General features: G+C 45.8%; 1 protein-coding gene across 5 annotated transcripts in view; it reads right to left on the bottom strand.

The window, feature by feature from the left end:
* chd7 (chromodomain helicase DNA binding protein 7) overlaps positions 1–17,909 on the bottom strand; it is an 83,179-nt gene that overhangs the window by 17,205 nt on the left and 48,065 nt on the right. For all 5 annotated transcript variants that reach the window (XM_054800467.1, XM_054800505.1, XM_054800495.1 and 2 more), the window contains exons 23-27: positions 16,144–16,355; positions 12,748–12,947; positions 11,788–11,947; positions 10,512–10,601; positions 7,877–7,980 (exon numbers count right to left, since the gene is read on the bottom strand). In XM_054800467.1, coding sequence (XP_054656442.1) covers positions 7,877–7,980; positions 10,512–10,601; positions 11,788–11,947; positions 12,748–12,947; positions 16,144–16,355 — 766 coding nt within the window. The remainder of the gene's footprint in view (positions 1–7,876; positions 7,981–10,511; positions 10,602–11,787; positions 11,948–12,747; positions 12,948–16,143; positions 16,356–17,909) is intronic.

Here is a 17,909-nt window from a genome sequence, read left to right as displayed (position 1 = left end):
ACTGGTGTTTGTCTAGTTTCTGGTGTTCCTTTTTCCTAATATTGCGTCATTGGGGTTGGCTACATCCATCACAATGGCTGTCCTCTGCTGCTCATCCATGATCATCATGTCCATCTTATCGGTCTGTATTGGGAAGTCCCACAGGATCTTAGCCCTCTCATTTTCCGCCACCTTGGGAGGTGTTTCCCGTTGAGATCTAGGGGTGTCCAGTCCATATTCTGCACAGATGTTTCTGTACACTATACCAGCTACTTGGTTATGGCGTTCCATGTATTCTTTTCCTGCCAGTATCTTACACCCTGCTATTAGGTGCTGGACTGTTTCAGGGGCCTCTTTGCACAGCCTGCACCTGGGATCCTGCCTGGTGTGGTGGATCTGGGCCTCTATTGCTCTGGTGCTCAAGGCCTGCTCCTGTGCTGCCATGATTCGCGCCTCTGTGCTGTCCTTCAGTCCAGCACTCTCTAGCCATTGGTAGGACTCATTAATATCCACCACTTCAGCTATCTGTCGGTGGTACATCCCATGCAGGGGTTTTTCCTCCATGGTGGTTCCTCCAAATCTTTCTTTTCCAGTTTCCACTGCCTGAGACATTCACTAAGTGCTTCATCTCTTGGGGCCATCTTCCTGATGTATTCTTGGAGCTTGGATGTTTCGTCTTGGATAGTGGTCCTGTTGCTCACTAATCCTCAGCCTCCCTCTTTGCGCTTAGCGTATAGCCTCTGGATACTGGATTTCGGGTTGTACCCTCCGCGCATGGTGAGCAGCTTCCGTGTTTTAACATCTGCGGTCTGAACTTCCTCCTTTGGCCGGCTTATTATCCCAGCAGGGTATCTGATCACTGGCAGGGCATAGCTGTTCATTGCCCGGATGTTGTTCTTGTTATATATATATATATATATACACACACACACACACACACACACACACACACACACACACACACACACACACATACATATACACTACTCAAAAAAATTAGAGGAATACTTCAAAAACACATCAGATCTAAACTGGGGGAAAAATGATGTTGAATATGTTTCCTGATAATAAGTGGGTGATGTATCAGTAACAAAATGATGCCACATCATTTGATAGAAATGAAAATGATCACCCTATAGAGGGGGGAAATCAAAGACACCCCAAAAATGAAAGTGAAAAAATGATGCAGCACACTGGTCCATTTTGCTAAAATGTCATTGTAGCAACTCAAAAGGATTCTCAGTAGTTTGTGTGGCCCCCACGTGCTTGTACGCATGCCTGACAACGTGGGGGCATGCTCCTAATGAGACTACGGATGGTGTCCTGGGGGATCTCCTCCCAGATCTGGACCAGGGCATCCATGAGCTCCTGGACAGTCTGAGGAGCAACCTGGCGGCGCCGGAGGGACCTAAACATAATGTCCCAGAGGTGTTCTATTGGGTTTAGGTCAGGTGAACGTGGGGGCCAGTCAATGGTATCAATTCCTTCATCCTCCAGGAACTACCTGCATACACTAGCCACATGAGGTCGGGCATTGTCGTGGACCAGGAGGAACGGCATCTCCAGACCCTTTCACATCTGTCGCATGTGCTCAGGTTGAACTTGCTCTCATCAGGGAAGAGCACAGGGCACCAGGGGTGTAGTTGCCAATTCTGGTGGTCTATGGCAAATGCCAATCCAGCTCTACCGTGCTGGGCAGTGAGCACAGGGCCCACTACAGGACGTCGGGCCCTCAGGCCACCCTCATGGAGCCTGTTTCTGATTGTTTGGTCAGAAACATTCACACCAGTGGCCTGCTGGAGGTCATTTTGTAGGGCTCTGGCAGAGCTCATCCTGTTCCTCCTTGCACAAAGGAGCAGATACCGATCCTGCTGAGGGTTGAAGGACCTTCTACGGCCCTGTCCAGCTCTCCTGGAGTAACTACCTGTCTCCTGGAATCTCCTCCATGCGTCCAGGTACCGCAGTGATGCCCTGGTCCAGATCTGGGAGGAGATCCCCCAGGACACCATCCGTAGTCTCATTAGGAGCATGCCCCGACGTTGTCAGGCATGCGTACAAGCACGTGGGGGCCACACAAACTATTCCATTCCATTCCATTTTCCTCCGCTTATCCGGGTCCGGGTCGCGGGGGCAGCAGTCTCAGTAGGGAAGCCCAGACTTCCCGGTCCCCGACCACCTCCTCCAGCTCCACCGGGAGGACACCGAGGCGTTCCCAGGCCAGCTGTGAGACATAATCCCTCCAGCGTGTCCTAGGTCTTCCCCGGGGCCTTCTCCCGGCTGGGCATGCCCAAAACACCTCACCAGGGAGGCGTCCGGGAGGCATCCGGACTAGATGCCCGAGCCACCTCAGCTGGCTCCTCTCGATGTGAAGGAGCAGCGGCTCTACTCTGAGCTCCTCTCGGATAACCGAGCTCCTCACCCTGTCTCTTAGGGTGAGTCCCGCTACCCTACGAAGAAAACTCATTTCAGCTGCTTGTATCCGCGATCTCGTTCTTTCGGTCATGACCCAAAGCTCATGACCATAGGTGAGGGTGGGAACATAGATCGATCGGTAAATTGAGAGCTTTGCCTTCCGGCTCAACTCTCTCTTCACCACGACGGTCCGGTACAGCGACCGCATTACTGCAGACGCTGCGCCGATCCGCCTATCGACCTCACGCTCCAACCTTCCCTCACTCGTGAACAAGACCCCGAGATACTTGAACTCCTCCACCTGGGGCAGGACCTCATTCCCAACCCGGAGGGAGCAATCCACCCTTTTCCGACTGAGAACCATGGCCTCGGATTTGGAGGTGCTGAGTCTCATCCCAGAAGCTTCACACTCGGATGCAAACCGTCCCAGTAAACGCTGCAGGTCACAGCCCGATGAGGCCATCAGGACCACATCGTCTGCAAATAGCAGAGATGAGATCCTAGTGCCCCCGAACTGGACTCCCTCGACACCTTGGCTGCGCCTAGAAATTCTGTCCATGAAAATTATGAACAGAATCGGTGACAAAGGGCAGCCTTGGCGGAGGCCAACGTTCACCGGAAACAGGCTTGACTTACTACTGGCAATGCGAACCAGGCTCCTGCTCCGGTTGTACAAGGACTGAATGGCACGTAGTAGCGCGCCACCAATCCCATACTCCCGGAGCACCCCCCACAGGACACCGCGAGGGACACGGTCGAATGCCTTTTCCAGGTCCACAAAGCACATGTAGACCGGTTGGGCAAACTCCCAAGTACCCTCCAGGACCCTTGCAAGGGTGTAGAGCTGGTCCAGTGTTCCGCGACCAGGACGAAAACCACATTGCACCTCCTGTAGCCGAGGTTCGATTAACGGTCGTACCCTTCTCTCCAGCACCCTGGAATAGACTTTCCCAGGGAGGCTGAGGAGTGTGATCCCCCTATAGTTGGAACACACCCTCCGGTCACCCTTCTTGAAAAGGGGGACCACCACCCCAGTCTGCCAATCCAGAGGTACTGTTCCCGACTTCCACGCAATGTTGAAGAGACGTGTCAGCCAAGACAGTCCCGCAACATCCAAAGCCTTGAGGAATTCAGGGCGAAACTCGTCCACCCCCGGAGCTTTGCCACTGGGGAGCATTTTGACTACCCCAGATACCTCAGCCACGGTGATGGAACTGTCCGCGTTCGTATCCTCAGTCTCTGCTTCCTCTAGGGAAGGTATGTCAGTGGGATTGAGAAGGGCCTCAAAGTATTCCTTCCACCGCCCAACTATATCCTCAGTCGAGGTCAGCAGGCTCCCGTCCCCACTGTAAACAGTGTGGACCGGGCACTGCTTCCCCTTTCTGAGGCGCCGGACGGTTTGCCAGAACCTCTTCGAGGCCGACCGAAAGTCGGCCACACAAACTATGGAGAATCATTTTGAGTTGCTACAATGACATTTTAGCAAAATGGACCACTGTGCTGCATCATTTTTTCACTTTCATTCAGTCTCAGTAGGGAAGCCCAGACTTCCTGGTCCTCGACAACCTCCTCCAGATCCACCGGAAGGACACCAAGGCGTTCCCAGGCCAGCTGTGAGACATAATCCCTCCAGCATCTCCTAGGTCTTCCCCGGGGCCTTCTCCCAGCTGGGCATGCCCAAAAACACCTCATCAGGGAGGCGTCCGGGGGAGGCATCTGGACTAGATGCCCGAGCCACCTCAGCTGGCTACTCTCGATGTGAAGGAGCAGCGGCTCTACTCTGAGCTCCTCCCGGATAACCGAGCTCCTCACCCTATCTCTTAGGGTGAGTCCCGCCACCCTACGAAGAAAACTCATTTCAGTCGCTTGTATCCGCGATCTCGTTCTTTCGATCATGACTCAAAGCTCGTGACCATAGGTGAGGGTGGGAACATAGATCGAACGGTAAATTGAGAGCTTTGCCTTCCGGCACAGCTCTCTCTTCACCACGACGGTCCGGTACAGCGACCGCATTACTGCAGACGCTGCGCCGATCCGTCTATCGACCTCACGCTCCACCCTTCCCTCACTCGTGAACAAGACCCCGAGATACTTTAACTCCTCCACCTGGGGCAGGACCTCATTCCCAACCCGGAGGGAGCAATCCACCCTTTTCCGACTGAGAACCATGGCCTCGGATTTGGAGGTGCTGAGTCTCATCCCAGAAGCTTCACACTCAGATGCAAACCGTCCCAGTAAACGCTTCATCACAGCCCGATGAGGCCATCAGGACCACATCGTCTGCAAATAGCAGAGATGAGATCCTCGTGCCCCCAAACTGGACTCCCTCGACACCTTGGCTGCGCCTAGAAATTCTGTCCATGAAAATTATGAACAGAATCGGTGACAAAGGGCAGCCTTGGCGGAGGCCAACGTTCACCGGAAACAGGCTTGACTTACTGCTAGCAATGCGAACCAGGCTCCTGCTCCGGTTGTACAAGGACTGAATGGCACGTAGTAGCGCGCCACCGGAGCACCCCCCACAGGACACCGCGAGGGACACGGTCGAATGCCTTTTCCAGGTCCACAAAGCACATGTAGACCGGTTGGGCAAACTCCCAAGTACCCTCCAGTACCCTTGCAAGGGTGTAGAGCTGGTCCAGTGTTCTGCAACCAGGACGAAAACCACATTGCACCTCCTGTAGCCGAAGTTCGATTAACGGTCGTACCCTTCTCTCCAGCACCCTGGAATAGACTTTCCCAGGGAGGCTGAGGAGTGTGATCCCCCTATAGTTGGAACACACCCTCCGGTCACCCTTCTTGAAAAGGGGGACCACCACCCCAGTCTGCCAATCCAGAGGTACTGTTCCTGACTTCCACGCAATGTTGAGGAGACGTGTCAGCAAAGACAGTCCCGCAACATCCAGAGTCTTGAGGAATTCAGGGCGAAACTCGTCCACCCCACTGGGGAGCATTTTGACTACCCCAGATACCTCAGCCACGGTGATGGAACTGTCCGCGTTCGTGTCCTAAGTCTCTGCTTCCTCTATGGAAGGTATGTCAGTGGGATTGAGATACATACATACATACATACATACATATATATATACATACATAAAAATATACTGTATATACATACAGTATATATATATATATATATACATACAAATATATATACATACATACAAATATATATACATACAGTATATATATATATACATACAGTATATAGATAGATAGATAGATAGATAGATAGATAGATAGATAGAGACAGAGACAGAGACAGAGACACACACACACACACATAATATGGTATATACAGTCAAATTTGTCTATAGCGGCCACTAGAGGGAGTCTGCAAAAGTGGTAGCTATAGACAGGTGGCCTCTATAGACAGGTTGGCGTCCAGTTGAACAGTAGAGGGCACTGTGGACTGCGGATAAAGGTTGTACAGCACTACTAGGCTTGTTATTATCATGGTTCATGGTTTTAATCCTGAACATGCATATGAGTCAAACAGTAGCACATCACATAGTACAATTCACAATTTTGCATGTCCAAAAAGGATTAGGAAGAAGCAAATCTTATTTAATCCTACCCTTCATCAGTTTCACATCAGTTGTAATACATTTATTCACCTCTTGTTCTTCCAAGTGTACTTTGTAGGTCTACATGACAATGTAGTGCAATCATAGCCAAGGTTTTTACTTACTAAAAGGAAGCTAGAGGCTTAATAAAGCTGTTAATAAAGCGATTAAAGTGCATCGGCGACGTGAGTCTCTCCTTCCCCACAACAAGCAGCATTACAGTATTGACAGCTATGAAAGCTATGTAGTGGGGCTTGTTTAACCTTTGCCTTGTGGGCAAGCAGGAAGGAGAGACGATGCTGAGAGATGTGTGTGTGTTCTGAGCTGCTGTCTGGTGGCCGCGTTCAAGAAATAAAGTTGGCAGAAGCAACAGGAGAAGTTTTCTTCTTTGCTTCGGAGCTGAATAACACTGACAAGTTAACAGACTAGTAGCGAACGGAAAAGAAGACGGCTTTGTTTGTGTCAAATACAGAAGATGAGGACTTTGATGGATTTGTGGATGAGGATTGATGAAAAATAACGTGAGTACATTCTAAAATACTTCAATTAAGTACAACCCAACTCAGTTTTGCTTCCGCTGCCGCATGCATGCTAGCGTATGTTTTTTTTATTGTAGCGTCGCTGGGAGCACGTCCTGTTCCCAGCCTACTTTGCGGTAATGTTTTGGTGCAAATGCTCTTAAAGTTACATGTTTGACCAGGAAATAGCAAGCTCAAAAAAAGATGGCTTTTTTATGTGGAACAACTGACAGTTTGTGTGGATCTTGTAAATGATTGTGACTGAGCTAGGACTCAGTAATTAAAGTCTACACACGACAGCTTCATTGATTGAAAAACAAAACTTTTTTGTACATGAAGCTTCTACTTGAGTCGGTAATTTGGCCGCTATATGCGGTCAGATATTGACCAAGGGAGACAAAATGGGTGGCCGCTGGCCAAATTGGACAGGTGACTGCTATACACAGGGTCTATAACATGTAAATTTGCTGGGGGGGATTTTTCAGTGGCTGCTATAGGCAGGTGGCCATTCTATAAAGGTGGCTGCTAAGACAGGTTTGACTGTATATGACTTGCTGACTTCAGGTGAGAGGTGGGGTACACCCTGGACTGGTGTCCAGCCAATGGCGGGGCACATACTGTAGACAAACACTCACATTCAAACCTATGGACAATTTAGAGTCTCCAATGAAGCTAACATGCATGTTTTTGGAATGTGGGAGGAAACCGGAGTAACCGGAGAAAAGCCACACACACATATGGGGAGAACATGCAAACTCCACACAGAAATGCCCAAGGGAGAATCCAACCCAGGTCTTCCACATTGCTTGACTGTGTGGCCAACATCAAACCGCTAGGCCACACTGTGGCCCATTTTACAAAAGTCATATTATAAAATAATATCAAAAAGTGAAAAGTAATATTGTAATGAAAAAGAGTTATGAGAATAATTGTGTAATATGAAGAAAAATGTAATTGTAGTCGCATAAGTTGAAATATTTAGAAATTGATTTGTTAAAAGTCAGAACACTGTGGGAAAGGAAGTAAAATGCGGTCGTTGTAATTTTTGGGAAATTAGGTTTGGGGGGAAAAGTTAGAATATTATGGGAATAAAGTTGCTATATTACCCACAAAAAATCAGAAGATAATTTATAAAGAAAGTTTAAATACGTATTTTGGAAAAAAACCAAAAGAAAAACACCCCAGCAAAAATGGGCGAAAGCGCCAAGAGTGGAGTGTATATGAATAATAGACTTTTTCACCTTTATGACCTTTATGCAGTGTAACTTCTTAGCATCTACCAATATCAATGCATCTTTTCATTCTTCACTATGTGGCCCCCACTGAAAAAGGTATGGACACCCCTGGCCTGAATATGAGTGCTTTTACAAAGATTTTAGTGTGTCGATAGTTGTTGCTTACCGTGTTTGAAAACACCAATGAGCAGCGATTTGTCTGCCTCGCTGTCCCACCAGTCTGTGGGAACCTCTGCATGGAATGGCTGGGGGTTCCAGATATCCAACTCACTGTGGAGCACATCAAAAACATTCAATCATAGCACTGTTTTACTCATCTTTTGCTGCATATTCATTCTGCCAAAATCACACTTGACTTACTGATAGTCACAGCCTGAAATTGCCAAAGATTGCAATGATAAGAGAGTAGTGTGAAAGACAATGCCAGATGTGTGGATGTCCATCTTTGCTGCACATATACTGTATACTGTGGGTGACATGTGCCTTCACTGATAGCACAGGAACTCATTAGTTGGCTTGGCATAGACCATACACACATGGGATGGGATGACTTGCCAGGTAAGGTTGCAGTAAAGCACCTGTGTATTTACCTCGTGTATTGTGAAAATCATCCATTATGGAAGGCCAGGACAATACACAATGTAGACAATGGAAGCCCACAACATGACTGACAGGAGAAGGGAACAACACAGGGAAACGCTCCTTATCTCGGCAAACAGCAGAACACCCGCTCTTTGGCAGCACGCACGCACGCACGCACACGCACGCACGCACACACACACACACACACTAAGACTGATGCGCTAAATCCCCCTGGCATATGTTGGCACCGGGGCATCCCGTATGCTTGCTCTCTCTCTCTCTCTGTCACACGCAAGGGTATGTCACAGTAGCCGGGGGGGTGGGTGGAGAGCTGACGTCAATGTGGAAGGGTTGAAGGAGGGGGATGGGACTTGATAAGCCACTAGTTTTCATGGTGATTTGCTTTACTTCTAACGTGTCGTTTATTTCTACATGTATTTATTTGTGGCAGACCACTACAAATAAACAGATTTAACATCTATAAAAAAAAAACTGTTTGGTTTTTTTGGTGCCACCTGTTGGCCCTTGTTCACCAACACATTAGAATGAGGCTGTGTCGCGTCACGACAACTCATCGTAATGGCATTTTTAGTGGCACATTCCAATTTATCTGTTGATGAATATAGTGATACACTAACACCTCCTTTATTGCAGTTCAATGACAAATCATTGTTACAGCTGCCACATCTTTTAATCTTAATAGTACAGTAATCCCTCATGCTTAATTGGTTCCACACTTGACTGTGATAAGTGAATTTCCTTCTAAATACAGTTTTTAACGTACTCTAGATGTGCAATAACACCCCATAAACTCCTATTATCCAATATAGGAGACGTAATCAGAGAAAAGAAGCCATTTTAGACGTGAATAAGACTCATGCGTGTGCGTGTTTCAGTAATGTCCTCCAGATGTGTGGACAGTGAGTGACATCGGGATTCAGAGTTAAGTTTTGGCTGAAGTACAGCCACATCACATACCCCGTGTTATTATGAGGATACTAATTATTATTGTGCCTGTTGTGAGGTCATTCAAACAGGTCATACAAGTCTGATGTGCTACTAGAGACACCTAGTGGCCAGTGTAGACTACAGTTCATCACAGTCCTTTAATCCCTTAAATTCTATTTGTATTACGTTCATTTAGGCTTTTTATGCTTAAAAATGCTTCATTTAGGCCAAGAATACGTGAAAATGGAGTAATATTTGCAAAAGCACGAGTGAGGGTGCGATGTGGCAAGGAATGACTGCATCCTTACACATCTAATACAATGTATTACCTTTCAAATCACCAAACAGGAGTGCTTTTTTTTAAAAAAATCAACAAGTAATTGCCTGTGCATGTTATAAGGCACACACAAAATGAAACCAACACCCGTAAGTCAATAACTTCATGTTCTGTTAATAATAATAATAATAATAATGGATTAGCATTTACATACTGTAGCACCCAAAGCACTTCACAATGAAGTGACGCCATTATTCATTCATTCCTCAGTCCTGGGGTAGTCTGACGGAAGCGGGGCTGCCAATTGGCTCCATATACGACCAGTGTGGGCAGCACTGCAGGCAAGGTGGGTGAAGTTCCATGATGACAGTGAGTGAGTGGAGGGAGCGAGGACCGAACAGCAAACCTTCCCATTTCTGGACGACCTGCTCAACCACTGCTGCCCACCATACGCAAATACGCTTTAATAACGTGTGGTCCCACATTTCTTATGACACAATGTGACAGTGATGAAGATTCGGCAGTCAGGTTGAGATGGAAAGGCAAAAATGTGACCAGAGTAGGCCGCCACACATGATGACAAATGACCCAAAATAGGTCAGATATGCAGTAAATATCCACTTCCCCCCAGATCATTTCACAGAGGCCCCGTGTTTGTGTCAGACGGGGAACGGAGGCTGCCAAAGAGGCCACTTGAAGAGAGGAAAATACGCTAAGTAATAATTCATAGCACCATCAAACTGCAACGGCCTCCTGGTCTTATATGCAGAGACCTCGGTCTGGCTGTGTGGGCAAATCAAGTCATTTTCCCGGTCACAGATTTTAGCAGCATCATAAGATGAAAACTTGGATTTCCACACATTGCACATAAACACCATTAATCCAGGTTTTGCAACAAGATTTTAAAAAATCCAAGTCTTTTGAAGCAGGCCGCAAGAAAATCAGATGAAGACAAGAAATGACAAACTTTAAGGACTACTTCAATGATACGAACCTTGAGTCAGCACCATCCAGGATGCGTTCAGCCTGATCTCCAATAACCTCCTGTCTCAGATAATACAGCATCCTCACCCTCAGCAACACCCTGGCACACAAAGTTTCAAGTCAAGACAGCGCAAAATGCTCAATGGACAAATAAAGTGGAAAAGAAAGAAAAGGAGAAGCTTTTGGCTTGTTGGCAGCCCAGTGTACTCATTAGCCTTCACAGACATTTTTATTTTATACATGGCTCTTCTAGGGGTGTTACCAGACCAGACTGGGTCTATCAGAATGAGACGAGATTTACTCTTCAGAAAAGTGCAATAAAATAAATATTTAAAAACATATACGACAAAATATTGTACCACACTCTTCTGCACTCTGTGTATGGGAGCGGCCCCGCCTCCACCCAGCCAAGTAAAGAGGCTGTATGACTGACAAAAGGGCTCACTCCGTTCATGCCGCTGTTTCATAGAACGCACGCGCCAAGGTGCTGAAAGCTATGCACAGAGTGAACTCTCTTCCTGCCAGACATGCATGCAAATGGCAATATATTGATCATCCTCTTCATCTTCATTTATTGTGTGATGATTTGATTTATTTATTATGGTCCTAGTGCCCACCAGACAGTCTTGCCACATTTTAATATTGTGAGATGTTGTGTATTTTCATATTTCATCTCTAAAAGGAATCGTGCCATCTTACTGCCATGAAATTTAATGCCATGTTGCTATGGACTCCTTACTGGTCACCAGTCACGACCAATTAAGATGGGCTCAGCTCTACTTGTGACGTTACGTGTGGGAGTGGTGGTGGATGGGAGGAGCCAAGAGGGCAGGAGAACTGAGAGGACAGAGTGGCCGTCAGCCCATCAGGAGGGAACCCGCAACTTTGTAGATACAGCAAAGAGGGAGAAGGGCATAAAGGAAGTCGCTTGGTACCCATTGTGCAGTGTGTGAGTGTGTGTGTGTGTGTGTGTTTGCTGGCAGCGTCTCTATGATCATCCATCAATGTGCCAGGCCTGATTAGCCACACAACACTGTGCTGTAGCCTAGCAGATGGCACCACATAATCACCCCCAAGTGTGTGTGTGTATACACTTTCTATGTACATATATGAATACATGCGTGTCCACTTCCTGTGCTTGCCTGGCACACAGCCAGGTGTGCACACAAACAAAGAAAAACAAGTTCCTTCTTAGTGAGGCAGAGAAAGTATGTGGCACCTTTGGACAACAGACACCATCAAGGAAGCTAGCATCCAACTGCCTTGCTTGTTTTTTTACAACATACTTGTTACAGTGATGCTTCAAGTGTCTCTTGTAGCTGTCCTCTTGCAGTAGATGGTCGGGATTACAGCTGGCGAGCCAATCTGCTCTTGGTGTCTGCGGGGCTGGCGCTGTGGCTTTTCCTTTTTTGCCCTTTCTGCCTCGAGGCACCGGTGTAGACAGACCTGCAAACAGTGTGGCAGCGGAAACTGCTGAGTGGTTTTGGTCCTAAGTAGGCTTGTGAAGGATAAACCGATGGGACCGGATATCTGGTTGAATAAATATAATGTGAAAGGAAAAAAGAAAGGTGAAAGAAAAAGGCTAAAAATTGCCAGTTAGATGGTGTGCTCAAGGACCAGGCAACCAAGTGGGACAAATGGCTGTTTGCAACCAACATGCAAAAACAGTACATTATTTTTTTAATAAAATGATGGCCCATATTTCCAAAACTCATACCAATTGACATCAAATTTGATGTAGTTATTTAAAAATATATTTTTTTTATCATTACGCCTGAACATTCCCTGCAGCCTGGTGGTTGGGGACCCCTGCCTTACGGCATGCTTGGGGATATGATGTGCTCTTAAGAACGTAACAATGACACCTTCATACGTCTACAAAAGACGAATCGTTGAATCGTATCCAATGGAATGGTTTGCTTGAAATGCTTGTGTTGTAAAAAGATATGCTTTTTGAATGGACCGGTAACCCGTGAGTCTAGATGCGCTTGGAATGGTCTACCACAAAAATTTCCATCTCGAATCGGAAGTTAGCATTTAGTACCAAAACAATGCAAAGGTATTGTTTATGAATGGTTTAGAAGTAAGTGAAGTTGAACTGCACTGGATGACAGCAGAAGGCGTTTGTGGTGGATGTCCTCATCTCAAGGGTCTCTAAGGTAGCACTGGAGTCCACATGCATGTTACTATTATTTACACCACAAGTTACATGCATGAAAGATATAGCACACAATATGTGCAGTTACCAGAGTGGTTGGTCAGCGTCTTGGTGGTGCCATCTTGACTCGGGGTTATCAGGTCCCAGATAAAGCTCTTGATGTTCTCGTCCCCACGGTAATGCAATAAGCAGTAAGCCAGAAGGGCTCGGCAGATCGTCTCCACGTCAGCCTCTTTCAGGGGGCGCTTGAAGCGACCGTGAGCCAGGATGTCACTCCACCTACCCCACCTGAAGAGACAATGTTAGGGCAAGATTAAAACGTGACAAGACTTCTTGGCACTAGGCCTGGGACAATAATACATACATAAATGCATGCATGTCTGTAGCTTCCAAACTGGCAGGAAGAGGGTTCAACGTATTGCTTTCAGCACCTTGGCGCATTTGTTCAAAGAACAACGGCATGAACGGAGTGAGCCCTTTTGTCAGTCATATGGTCTCGTTACCTCGCTAGCATACACACAGAGTGCAGAATTGTGTAACGTAGTAGAAATTCTATTTGTAAATTGCCATATATTTTATCATTCAAGTTAAAATCTTGTCTCGTTCTCATAGACCCAATCTTGCGTATCATCTCGTCTCGTGATAATGACAAAATAGTCAGACACTTTTCACAGCTTCACTATGGCTTTTCAGTCATAAATGAATAAATGGTGATGTTTTGTGGTTGAATATGGCCTATTAGTCAAATTATGCACATTAAAGCAAATCTTACGTATCCTTTGCCTAAATGAAGCATTTTCACGCATGAAAACAGCTAAAAGAAAATACAAATATAGGGCATTCACACATTCGTACACTGGTCACTAGGTGTGACTCATGTTACTGTAATACTCAGTACTGTACTGAGTACTGTAGTACTAAGACACACAATCACCAAACAGGTGTTTATTGCAGGTTTGAATGATCTCACAACAGGCACAGTAATCCCTAACACAGGCAACCTAAAACTAAACTTGTAACCCCCCAGTTCACTCTGCTCCCCCAGCACCAGAACACATTTACAGCAACACACATGAGCACCAGTCTTGTTTATGCCTTAAATGACTTATTTTCTTAAGTCTGCTATATTAAAGTATAAAGGTGACTATAGGGGTGTTATTGACAAGAAATGTAGGTGTATTTAGAAGGTGGTAAACAGGTTTCTGCGTCTTAAATGTCTTATTTTCTCTTATGTCTGCTGTACTGGATAATAGGAGTGTAAAGGTGACTACGTGCAGTATATGGGCGTGATTTCGTGTCTAGAGGACTCTTAATCATGTTAAAAAGTGTATTTAGAAGGGTGGAAATTCTCATCACTGTCTGTTCTGGAACCAATTAACCATGATAAATGAATTATTACTGTACTATTAAGATTAATATTAGTCACAGTGACTTGTAATTTCGTGCCAGTATGATCTCATTCTTTCATGAAAGTCCACATCACGCTGCACAACAACCTCTCCCACTACCTCCCAAAGCAAGTAAAGCTTGTGTGGCAGTGGGTCGGTCTCTTTCACCCTGTTCCGAGCGAGGTTGTTTTTCAATGTCCATTGAAGCATGTGAACTGACCTTACTGGGATCGGAGAGAGGATAAAATGGCGGACAAGTGAGAGGGACTGACGTGTGATGGGAAAGGACGACAGAGCGTCCACTGGAGACAACGCACGCCATCAGCCAGTGTGTTGTCGTGTCCTACAGCCTCAGGCCACAAGACTAGACTGTAACAATAACAACGTCGGCATCTAACTAGCGCCGCCGTTCCTCGCACACACAGTCGCATCCAGTCAGCCATGAAAATGGACAGGCTCTCTCTATACGTGTTGCAAGTGTGTCAGAACAGCACCGTGCTTCACTCAATGGGAGGCTTTTGTGTTGCAACTGGTTGACCGATTTCAGTATCATTCATTTGATAATCAGCTTCATGCACCTACAAGCCTTTAAAAGGCTCCCTGACATCACTCAACTTTGCTTAAGCATGTTATATATCGTGCATGTTATACATACTGTATATTGGGGGTGGCATGGCTCAGGTGGTAGAGTGCTCGTCTCCCAACCTGAAGGCAAGATACTGGAACCCCAGTTGCTCCTGATGCTGCGTCATCGGGTAGGTAAATGTGCTAGCCGTGTCAAAGCGCTATACAAGTGAAATTTACCATTGTTTGTAATGATGTTCTACGTTTTTCCATTTTTGAAAGCAAACGGTAAATTTGCAAAAATGACTTTTATAGTTAATGGCGCTACCCGTGACAAAGTATTGCAGTTCAGCTTCATTTCGGGAAATTACATGATCGGGGTGAGGCCTCTCAGCTGAAGTGGGGTAAACAAACGCTTGTGGAGGTAGATGGTGGACTTGGTTAGTATATTTTTCAATCAAATAGTAGTCATGCCACAATATTGTGTTGCTGCTGGATGTTCACAGTATCCCAGCGATACTGTAAGTTTGTTTTCTTTTCCCAAAAGAGGTTTAAGACAACAATGGACAAAGCAAATGCAAAGAAGGAGAGACAGATGGACGCCTGCCTACAGTTCCGTTCTTTGCAGTGATCACGTCACTTATGACTGCTGTGAACAAACACCTTTACAAGAAGCATTTGGCTTAAAAGTACGCCAAAACACATTTTGAAAAAAGGATGCTATTCTGATGGTACATAGAAAAAAAAAAAAAGACCAGAAAAACAATGTCAAAGTTGGCACAGAACAGGGTCAGTCATGTCTTGTTTACATAATGTCTTTTAAACACGATTCCATGAGGGCGACAAGGCTGTAAAGCATTATACATGTTATATAAACATCTTTTCACAGCCATGTTTACTGTGGGGGTGGAGACGGTGGTTGCAATGCCGACGCAATGTGAAATAAATCAGGCTATAAAGACGTCTTTACGCTCATTAAGAAGCCGATTTAAAAGAGTAATTGAAGGATAAGCAACTCCAGAGTCATTTCCACTTCCCATTCTGTGTCTTTAAGGTGACTAATCTTCATCTCCATGTCTTAAGGCTTAAGTCCATGTTCTAAAAGTTCTCTATTTCATCTCCAAATGTTTGTCCCTCCTCAAAAACTGCTGACACATATCTGAAATCTTCGCTATAATGACTGTAAACATCCTCCGTCTCGTATGCCGCCATGTTTGTTTACCTGAGTCATAGTACTCAAATGGCATCACTTCCAGAAATGAGATTGAACAGCGAGGGCTAGCTTGTCATGGCTGGCGCCATCGACTATAAGTATAATTTTTTACAAATTTACCGTTCAAAAATGGAACAAGGTAGAACATAATTACAAACAATATAGAACATATTTAAGTAATGTTGATCAATCATGTCAGGGACCCTTTAAGAACCATTCAACAGTGCAATTTTGATGTCTCAGATGTGCCGCATCACATTTACGTGATATTTTTGCAGTAAAGCTGGAAATTGTCACAGCTAAAGAATGGCAAACATACCCGTAGACTAGTAGGTTCTTCTCCACCCTGAAGCACTCGGATCGCGGGTAGCCCTGAGCTCTGTCTTGGGGCCGTCGCGGTTTGGACACCGGCCGACTGGGTTCATCCTCTTCGCTCTCCAGCTCTGAGAACTCCATCATCTCGTCCTCTTTCACGCTGCTGTAGTGCCGCGTCTGCTTCCTTACTCGCGGCGTGTCGATCACCAGCGTGTTCTGAGTGGAAAAAATGACAGAAAGGGTCTTAATTCGAGATGCTTCATCCGTTTAAAGTCTCCTTGTACACTTGTTGTCCTTTCATAAAGCCATGAAAATGGGGGGCATCTTCTGTAGCAGTATTTTCATTCCTGATGGTGTGAAAATTGCTCGTCAGCTCGCACAAAGTGTAATGATGATGTCGTCTAATGAATAACATTTTGTTTCATCCTTTACCAGCACATAAATACTGTACGCGCACGCAGGGCAGTAGTTGGCTCAACAATGATCACATAGGGCTGCAGTGGTTTCCATTTCAACATCACACAGTAAGAAGTCCCAGGGGAGCAGCCCAAGTGCTCCAACAGAGACTCCTCAAAACAGGCAACAAGGGAGACAAGTCCAAAAATAATGGGAGACAAGTGAAGGACATTAAACAGTTACTGTGTTCTGGTGAGTGTATGGTTTGGTTTCTGGAGTGATGCCTGTGTAGCCTGCAGGCATCTGCTAAGTGGAGTTAAGCAGCTTACTCTCAAACGCATGTACACACACAAAGCAAGAACAGCACAAGTAGGCCCGTCACCATGAGCAATACATCAATTCACCACACCATAAATAAAAACACACTGGATCATTTTGCCGGCCTCAATAAATTGACATGTGCATGCATGTTTCTTTTCCTCCTCTCTCTACCAAACAGGCTGGATGACTAGAGTTCACCCTGTGCATCGGTCACCCTAGGCACAAAGCAGAATGGATGCAGTGAGTGAACCCTCCCGTCAGTCATCCAGTCTCTTCGCTACACTCCAGCGAGTGCACTACTTACTAGCTGTGTGTGTCGTGCGCTACACGATGGAATACTTTCTTGGCGCCTGTTGTGTGTACATTTCAGCCTGTTTGTGCATCGTCCTGACACGTGACACGGAAAAGGTTGTGACAAAGACAATGAAATAAAGCACATAAAACGCTGGAACTTACATTTCAGTGATATAACACCTCATTGTGCACCAAGCATCCAAACATAAATTCTGGTGTATAAGCCACTACGTACCTTTTTCTTAAACTTTGAACCCTGCTGCTTATACAGCGGTGCGGCTAATCTATGGCTAAATTCTAATCTTGTGACATCTCCTTTACTTGACAACTACTACTAATTGTTTGAATACTGTGCCGCTTGCGAGTCAGTAAGGGTTGGGGTCGTTAGAGCTCGTCAAGCCACTGGAAATCACAGGAGGTCATTATATTGTATATAACAGGATCACAATATAACAGTCTGACTCACCGTGTCATCTTAACACAGTTTAAAATGAAAATATAAGTAGTTTTCCCATAATGCATTGCGTCTGAGCAATGACATCAGCCTCCCTCTGGACTCCCTTTGGTGGACAGAGGCAGCACTGCAGCGCCATCTACCTATGTTGCTTGTCCTCCATTGAACTGCTCTTCTGGCAGTAATGCATTATGGGTAGATGTTAAAATATTTGCCATTTTAAACTATTGGTACATGTTTGTATATTTCCTAGGTGTTTTTTGAGTGTAAAGTTGCTGTGTGATGAGTTTAGTGTTCCTTGTAAG

This window comes from Dunckerocampus dactyliophorus, chromosome 2 (genome assembly GCF_027744805.1).
Source record: "Dunckerocampus dactyliophorus isolate RoL2022-P2 chromosome 2, RoL_Ddac_1.1, whole genome shotgun sequence".
Classification (NCBI taxonomy): Eukaryota; Metazoa; Chordata; class Actinopteri; order Syngnathiformes; family Syngnathidae; genus Dunckerocampus; species Dunckerocampus dactyliophorus.
This window is presented reverse-complemented; position numbering and strand designations above follow the sequence as displayed.